At 39.9% G+C, this 8,769-nt stretch overlaps 2 protein-coding genes across 2 annotated transcripts; both read right to left on the minus strand.

The window, feature by feature from the left end:
* LOC130732191 (uncharacterized) lies at positions 1-1,375 on the minus strand. The gene is made up of 3 exons (XM_057584301.1): positions 989-1,375; positions 759-943; positions 1-659 (listed from the first exon to the last, which is right to left on the minus strand). The coding sequence occupies exons 1-3, from the start codon at positions 1,373-1,375 to the stop codon at positions 89-91; spliced, it is 1,143 nt and encodes a 380-aa protein (XP_057440284.1). The 3' UTR covers positions 1-88.
* Positions 1,376-4,000: 2,625 nt separating this feature from the next.
* On the minus strand, positions 4,001-6,857 carry LOC130710823 (uncharacterized). Its single transcript, XM_057560198.1, has 4 exons — positions 6,853-6,857; positions 6,576-6,687; positions 4,674-5,549; positions 4,001-4,567 (listed from the first exon to the last, which is right to left on the minus strand). Exons 1-4 carry the CDS (start codon positions 6,855-6,857, stop codon positions 4,001-4,003), a joined length of 1,560 nt encoding a protein of 519 aa, XP_057416181.1.
* Between the last annotated feature and the right edge of the window lie 1,912 nt (positions 6,858-8,769).

An 8,769-nucleotide genomic window follows, 5' to 3' on the forward strand; every position in this document is an offset into this window, starting at 1 on the left:
TACATTTTATTTGCTTAACTTAAAATGCAAGACAACAAACTAAACACACAACACACAAATAACGTAATTAGTACGATACAAAGCATATTTAATCATCATACATTCCAAACTTTGCCCAGATGTGCTTCACTAAATCTGCTTGCAGTTGGTGATGGACATTTGGATCACGGAACTCGGATCTAGCACGCACATGATCCGCAAAAGCGGGTAACACCTCGGTCGAGTATGGTTGCGGTGTACTAGATCCACTTCCCTCAGCTTGCTCAAAATCGGTCCAGCGTTGAGCATATGAATCTCGTTCATCCTCAACAATCATATTATGTAATATGATGCATGACCTCATGATGATACCCAAATCAGTTATGTCCCAGAAGCGAGCTGGTTCACGGATGATTTTAAAACGAGCTTGAAGCACTCCAAATGCACGTTCGATGTCCTTCGGACATCTCTCCTGATGTTTTGCAAAGCACTTATCGGGTTTAGTTTGAGGAAGTCTAATAGACTTGACGAAAGTTGGATAAGAAGGGTAGATACCATCAGCTAGATAGTATGCCATATTATAGGGACGTTGGTTCACGATGAAATTCACACGTGAAGCGTTTCCCTGTTCCAATTCATCAAATACTGGTGACCGGTCTAGAATGTTTATATCGTTCAACGTTCCCGGACATCCAAAAAAGGCATGCCAGATCCAAATATCAGGAGATGCAACTGCTTCAAGAATAACTGTGGTGGTTCCCTTATCCCCTCTAGCAAATTGACCTTCCCATGCTTTAGGACAATTTTTCCACTCCCAGTGCATGCAGTCAATACTCCCGATCATGCCTGGGAACCCCCGCATTTCACTAACTTGTAGTATTCTTTGCAGGTCCTCTTGGGTTGGTGCTCTCATGTACTCTTGCTCGTACAATCGTATGATTCCTTTACAGAATCGACGTAAACACTCCAATGCTGTAGTCTCTCCTATTTTGATGTACTCATCGACTGCATCTGCTGCCACACCATATGCTAACATTCGCATTGCTGTGGTGCATTTTGCTAAGGGAGATATACCTTCTTTCTTCGCTGCATCAACTCGTTGGGTGAAGTAGTTATCACTACTTGAAAGGTCCGCAACGATTCGAAGGTACACATGTTTTTGCATCCGGTACCGGCGACGGAATATTCCATCGTCGTATGTAGGCTCATTGGCAAAGTAGTCGGCAATTAGCCTTTGGTTTGCCCCTGCATGATCTCTACTGAGATGTTTTCTACCACTAGGTGCGCTATCCTCCAATATTAGATTTCGACGCTCCCTAAAGTGGTTGAGTACATAAGTGTCTTCTCTCTTGCTTTTTTCAAGGTAAGCTTCGAGATCAAACTCTGGTGGATCCATTTTTTGTGAAATTTGAAGTAGATGGGAAGTAGATGGGAAGAGATGGGAAGTAGATGGGAAGAGATGGGAAGAGATGGGAAGTAGATGGGAAGAGATGGGAAGAGATGGGAAGAGATGGGAAGAGATACATTGAATGGTGGATCTATGAGTCCATATATATAGATAAATTGAATGGTGGACATTGACGGATTCGAAATATTATGAGCTATAGTTAATTATCGGATAAGGACTAGATTCGAATTGAGTGATGCATATTCAAACTCGGTAACCCATACATTAAAGCCACTGACAACACCGACAAATTATTAAAGTAAACAGTATAGACTTGACAAAACACTGACAAATTATTAAAGCAAACACTACAGACTCGACAACACTGACAAATTATTAAAGCAAACACTACAGACTTGACACCACTTGAAAAATAGTAAAGCAAACACTACAGACAACTAATTTCCAAAGAGCTCTTGGGCCAACCGCTTCAACAGCTCTTTCTTGTGGTCACTGAGATGCTCCTCTTCACTTAACTTTAGAAATAATTCCATTTTCTTAGCTTCAGTCTCCTCTTTCCTCAATCTATTAGTCTCTTGTTGCATCGCCGCCATCTGCTTCAATTGTTCAACCTCAATCTCCTTGACTTGTTTGTATGCAGCCCAATCTTTCTCCATCGCCTCCAAGGCAACCGTTGTGCTCTTCTTTTTACCATTTTTTTTAGCTGCATCCCTACCCATTGGACGGGGAATCGATCCTATAGAGTTTGAGCCACATGCATCACTCTCGCGAGATCTCTTAGATCCACTACTCCCTGAGCCAACACTTCCTCCTGCTTGACTACAGTAACGTGGTTGATCACGGAGAGCCTGCCATTCGGCCATCAAATTAAATTGACCCTTCTTCCCATCTGCGTATAATTCTTGCGCTTGGGTCAAAATATCATTCTCCGACCAACCGCTTCGTTGCATACGCTTAGCGCCTTCATAAGCGCCAATCCATTTATTTATTTGCTTGCTCATATAATTATAACGGTTTCGGCATGCATTTCCATCTCGCGGAGGATCGAATGAGCAATGCTGATTACAATACTCAGCAATTTGACCCCAAAATGTGTCTCCTTTTTGGTTTCTCCCGACAACACTGTTTGTTCCATATTTAAGCCACCCACTAATTAACACCTTATTTTGATCAGTGTTCCATGCTGGTAAGTGACTTCTCCTGCTCGTAGGAGTTGAATCCTCATAATTTGGAGTGGCTTCATTACCAGTTGTCATGCCAGCAAGATTCATTTGTGTTGAAAACTCGGGAAATTCAGGTGCACAATCATTAGACGGCGGTGTTGGAGATGGATATCTGAACATAGATCCATGATGGGGATGAGGACGTTGGTTGAGAAATTGGGTTGGATCTTGAAAATTGTTGTGATTTTGGTAGTTGGATTGATTTGGATCTTGATAATTGTTGTGATTTTGGTAGTTGGATTGATTTGGATCTTGATAATTGTTGGAATTTTGGTAGTTGGAAATTTGATTTGGATGTTGATAAATGTTGGGATTTTGGTAGTTGGGAAACTGATTTGGATGTTGATAATTGTTGGGAATTTGGTTGTTGGGAAACTGATTTGGATGTTGATAATTGTTGGGAATTTGGTTAGAAGAATTCTGGGTGTTGAAATGGTACTTGTTGGGATCCATTTCAAAGCAAAGAGGATAGTAGAAAGATAATAAGATGAATAAGATGATGGAAAACTTGGTTTTTTTTTCTGTGTCCAAATCAAACGAACCAAGTCTCTATTTATAGAGAAAAAAAATCATGAATTTCGGTAATTTTTTTATTTTTTTTTAATTTTTTTTTAATGAAATAATTGAGTTGGAAAGATTAGGATAAAAGAAAATCGCCCGGACGAATTAAAACGCGACACGTGTAACTGCTGCAGGCCTCCCTCTCTCCTCTGACGCGTGGCACGCACGCGCCTGTCGGTGCCCAACCGACGCGTGCCACGCTTCCCACCACCGGATGCTATGGGTCCCACAGCCTGCCATTTCTGCAGGTAACGCGCCTTGTTGGCGCGTGTGTGGCACGCGCCTGGCATTCACCAACCAGGCCGTGCCACGTGTCACCGCGGGCAGGTTTCAACACAGTTGAAAATTTTCAACACCTCTCTCCTCCTTCCAACTTTCAACACCCACTTTCAATACCATTAAAACTCCATTTCAACTTTCAACTACCCACTTTCAACACCATTGTGGGTAGTCTAAAGCGGGTTTACACTGTCAGTGCATCCACATTAAACTCTTTGTTTTAATACTTTATGAAAATAAAAAGTATAAATAATGTGGTTGGTGAGACCAAATGAAGTGCTAAGAACTAAGAACTCAAGGTTGGAGCAAAATTGTTTGGGAGTTGCTTAAACACATGTGGCAGTACGGGCCCACATGAATAGTGCTAAGAACTAAGAATTAAGAACTAGCATTGGAGATGCTCTAAGGTCCCCTTAGAGATTTAAAAATTTTATAATCAGTTGTAAAAAAAATCAATTAGAATTTTTTTAACATTTAATCTATCAAATATTTTTTGAATCCAACAACAATTTTTTTTTTTTTTTGAAATCAACAACCAAATATTATTAAATCAAATCGAAATCGGCATAGATGCCAATACATCATCCCTCAAAAAACTAGACAACCCCGGAGGCCCCTCCTCAATCCAAACAGAGTCTGGGTAAGAAGAGGCGTTCCTAGCAAGGTAGTCAGCACAAAAGTTCCCTTCCCTACGCACAAAAGTAAGATCAACATGATCAAAAAACACCACTAACTTATGACAATCCTTAATAATGGAAAATAAATAAGAGTTTCTAGAAACTTTCTTCCAAGCCTGTTGTAAGAGCAAGCAATCAGTCTCAAACTGCACTCTCCTGAACCCTAGCTGAATAGCCAAATCCATCGACCACCGCAAGCTAAGGGCCTCCGCTACTGTAGGAGAAAGCACCATAGTGGGGTACTTTGCTGCAGCTGCGAGAACCTCACCTGCATGGTCTCTAGCAACAAGACCAAAACCCGCAAACCTGTCCTGTCCAACGGCTGCGTCCACGTTCACTTTGACCACGTCCTCTGCCGGTCTCCGCCACCTCTTCAAGTTGCCCCTCTCATGTGATGTAGCCAGTGTGAAAGATAGAGTTGATTGACTTACCAAGGCTAGCTGCACGATCCAGTACCCCCGCAATGCAAAACATTTTTTCCTCAAAAATAAACTTGTTCCTAGCCTCCCAAATGGAAAACAAAAGACGTTGCACGCATGCCACCACCTCAAGATCCATGTCCCGGATCACCATAGTCAAGAAATCCACCATCGTCAAACCTGGATCCACGCGAACACCCATGGGACTTGCAAACCAGCAACCTCGGGCAATATTGCACCCAAGAAACAGATGGTCAATCGTTTCCTCCTCAAGACCGCACAACGGGAAGCTTGAATCAACATCCACACCTCTCTGGCGGAGTTTCGTTCGCACCGGAAGGGCACCTGCACACACACGCCAAGATACCTCCCTAACCCTGGGCATAGAAGGTTCTTTCCAAAACCGCTTCCAAAGTGTTTGATCAAGCCCACGGGAGAGAGAAGTCGAGGGAGAATCCCGGGCTACCACCTCTTGAAGAAACTCATAACCTGTTTTAACTGAATACAAACCGTCCGCAGTCCCTAACCAGAAGAGCTGATCTGACTCAGGCTGGCGAGGGAGAGGGACAGACATAATCCGAGCAGCTGTAGCTGGGCAAAAAGTCCACTCAAGCAAAGGAACATTCCAACCACCGTTATCTGGGAGCATGAGATCTGCAACCTTGGCTAGGCCAAGCTCATCAACCACATCCTGTCTAAACTTCACTGGAGGACCATTAGCAAGCCAATTATCCTCCCAAATTCGAACCCGGGATCCATCCCCAATCCTCCAACAACTACCCTTCTGGATCATTGATGATGTTTTTAATATGCTACTCCATGCATAGCTCGGTCTATACCCTTTCTTAGCACACTCCATCCTAACGGAGGAGAAATAGACACTTTTGAACACCTTACCAAGAAGGGAATCAGGGTAATTGTAAATACGCCACCAGTTCTTAGCCACAAGGGCCAAATTAAAGGATTTAAAATCCCTAAAGCCAAGACCCCCAACATGTTTGGGCTGGCACATAGTTTTCCATTTAACCCAGTGAATACCACGCTTGGAGGCGTCTCCACCCTAGTAGAACCTGGAAATCATGCTCTCAATCTCATCACACAACCCATCAGGTAAAACAAAACATGACATCACATACGAAGGGATTGCTTGCGCCACAGCTTTTATCAACACCTCTCGTCCAACTCGAGAGAGAGTTTGCTCTTTCCAACCCTTCAGTTTTTTCCACACTCGTTCTTTCACAAACCTGAAAATCTGAGTCTTCTATTTCCCAATGATAGTGGGTAAACCTAGATACTTGTCATAGTTATCCACAGCCTTTACTCCCAACAAAAGTTGTAAATCAACAAAACAGTTCTCTGTCACATTTCGGCTAACTGATAACATAGACTTCTCTAAATTAATTTTTTGCCCAGAGGCACGTTCATAGGAACAACAAATTATATTAATCAGTGATAAGAGCTAAGAGGCATATTGGTTGGGGTAGTGGATCAGAGGTCCAAGAATCAAATCCTGAAAGAGTGTAATTTATCTTTTCAATGTAAATAAAATAAAATAAAATTTACGAGTAACTATCATTAAATTAAATAGACAGTTTTACTAATTTAAAAATTAAGACAAGGTTCATATCCTTTAGGTAGCTAATTTGTTATTTAAAGGAAAATTTACAAGTTGCACTGCGCCTTGTGCATGAGAATAATCTTTTAAAATTCTCAAGCTTTTCTCCTTCCTTTACAGCATAGCTACTGCATATTGCCATCCTCTTTAAAAACCTTTCATTCTGCATAGTATATTTTGCAAATTTAAACTCACTTTTTGTGCCTCTGTAGTCATTTAGATAACATTTTTTAAGGTGTAGTAGAATGCATTCAGGAACACCAATAGTGGATATTGCCAATGTATTACTCCGAGTTCCCCAAGGTCAAACTGATGAAAAAGTAGCTGCTAACAATAAATAGAAAATTAATAAATAAATGAAAATATGTGAAGAACTGGCAAATAACAGAAATCATTTTAAGCCTCTAAGCAAACCTGGTTAATGACAAGAACTTGAAGCTTGGGGCCATAGTTGAGAAATTCCACTACCTCAAACCAAGCACTATTATATTTGGCATATACAAGTTCAATATGGGTTAAATTAAACCTGTATGTTGTTTCAAAAAAATTAAAAATTAAACATGTATGTGACTTCACAACTATAAGGGAGTCTACGAGAAATTAAATCTGCATGAGTTACAACAACAAGAAATCAAATATCCCATTATCTTTAAGAATAAAAAAGAATGAAATGATAGACAAGCCACAATACCTCATTTATTCGCAAAAATTTGACATTGTTAACCACTTTCATCCAACCAAATGTTGTAATTGACCCTGAAATATCCGCTCCGACCAACTTGGGCAAGGTTTTAAACTCTATGTTAGGGACATACTCATGAAATAATACATGAATTGCTTTCAAATCTTCAAGAACCGAACATCCGAAAAAAATCTCGGCAAGACATGCCTCACATGGGAGAAGCAATCGTTGCAGATGAAGAACTTTAAGGGAGGGGAGATCAACAGAGGAAACATTTTTTTCAACTTTAACCCCTCCAACTTGAGAACAACAAGAGTTTTGCAACTGAAGACGGAAGAAGAGTTAGACAAGTTATACCAGCGGTGGAGGGAGATATCAAGGTGCTCAACTCGGCGTTGCAACGCCGCATTAACAAAGATGCTGACATAATTGGAAGGGTCCTTAATTGAAGTGTCTGAGAGAAGTTGATGCAGAGTTTTTAGATGGGTTGGTTGAAATCTCGAGAGCGGATAACTCGATCTATAGATTGAACAAAGCGTGAATGGCGTTCCTTGCTTCCACGATAGTCTTCATCGTTGAAGTCAAGAGTGGAAACTGAAGGCCACAGTCAGGTCCACCTCTTTGAGAGAACGCTTGTGGTAATCCTTAGTTTGAAGAAAGGGGAGTATGTAGCAAAGGAGTGCGTCTGGTAAGCTACTAATCCTATCCTCCATCGTCATATTCTTCATCTTCTTCATCTTAGATGCGCTTGCCAAGGGAACTAAACCCTAATGCGTTGCTATGACATTATTATTATTAATAATTAAAAATGTTATCTGAATTTTAAAATTTTAAATAGTATTTGGCTATAAATAATTTTTTTTTTTAAGAATAGTATTTATTGATACTCTTCCCATTTTAAACAGATTATTTTAAATTATATTAATTAATTTTTATATAAAGAAATATTATATATTTGAAATTCAGTTACATTTATATTTAAATCAGATATTTAAATTTTTTATAATCAGATTGAAAAAATTTACTTGATATTTAATTAATCAGAATTTTTTTTGACGGTCATCAATCAAATATTTAAAATTCGGTTAGTTTAAAAAAAATCAATTACCTTTTTAACCAATAAAATATTTAAAATATTTATAATTGGTTTGAAGAGTTTTTATTTAAACTTTTTTTTAACGTTTAAACAATGAGAGGTGGAACCTTGATTTTCTTATACGACCAAGTGAGAACAATGTTTATTGTGAGAGATGAGAGCATCAAATCGTGACATTAAATTTAACATGAATTGTCAAGATTAAAACATAAAGTCACATGAATTTTAAAAAATGTCACTTAATCATTAAATGACATAAATCTCAACCATCGATTTATAATTGTATGGTTACGATTTGATGCTGTCATCTCTCACAATAAACATGACTCTCACTTGATACACCCCACAACCTCCATATTTAAAATTTGTTGAAGTAACAATTGTGAACGAAATAGTCCCACATTTGATATGGAAGCAAGAGTTGAATAGTTTATAAGTGGAAGGACTCACTCACCCATTACCTTAAGGTTTTGTGGTGAATGTATATGGATGATGTCTTTGACCACTTATGCTCTTAGTCTCTTAACCCAATGTGTGGATGATAAACTCTCAACCCCCTCATGAGCACTAAAATTGTGAAGAGTCTAGCGTTCCGCCGCGCCACTCCAATAGTGGTATCAGAGCTTTGGTTCGAGTGAACCTGTGATAAAGAAAGAGCTGATGGTGCGACCATGGTCAATGACGAGTGAAGTCGATGGTGTGCGACGACCGAGTGAAAGGTCAATGACGAGTGAAGCCAATGATGCAACCATGAAGTGACAATGGTGTGACGACCAAAGTGAAAGGTCGATGGCGAGTGAAGCCAATGACACAACCATGATGTGACAACT

The sequence above is a fragment of the Lotus japonicus genome, chromosome 1 (genome assembly GCF_012489685.1).
Source record: "Lotus japonicus ecotype B-129 chromosome 1, LjGifu_v1.2".
NCBI classification, from domain to species: Eukaryota; Viridiplantae; Streptophyta; class Magnoliopsida; order Fabales; family Fabaceae; genus Lotus; species Lotus japonicus.

What these genes read in the sequence shown, in the direction of transcription:
- LOC130732191 (XM_057584301.1), bottom strand. Translation starts at nt 1,375, where the DNA reads ATGGATCCACCAGAGTTTGATCTCGAAGCTTACCTTGAAAAAAGCAAG. An exon ending in CATATGGTGTGGCAGCAGAT is followed by an intron (nt 944 to 988) that starts GCAGTCGATGAG and finishes ACAGCATTGGAG; the next exon opens with TGTTTACGTCGATTCTGTAA. An exon ending in CCTAAAGCATGGGAAGGTCA is followed by an intron (nt 660 to 758) that starts ATTTGCTAGAGG and finishes ATGTCCGGGAAC; the next exon opens with GTTGAACGATATAAACATTC.
- LOC130710823 (XM_057560198.1), bottom strand. An exon ending in AAGTTCTTGTCATTAACCAG is followed by an intron (nt 5,550 to 6,575) that starts GTTTGCTTAGAG and finishes ACTATGTGCCAG; the next exon opens with CCCAAACATGTTGGGGGTCT. An exon ending in TCCGGGACATGGATCTTGAG is followed by an intron (nt 4,568 to 4,673) that starts GTGGTGGCATGC and finishes TGGATCGTGCAG; the next exon opens with CTAGCCTTGGTAAGTCAATC.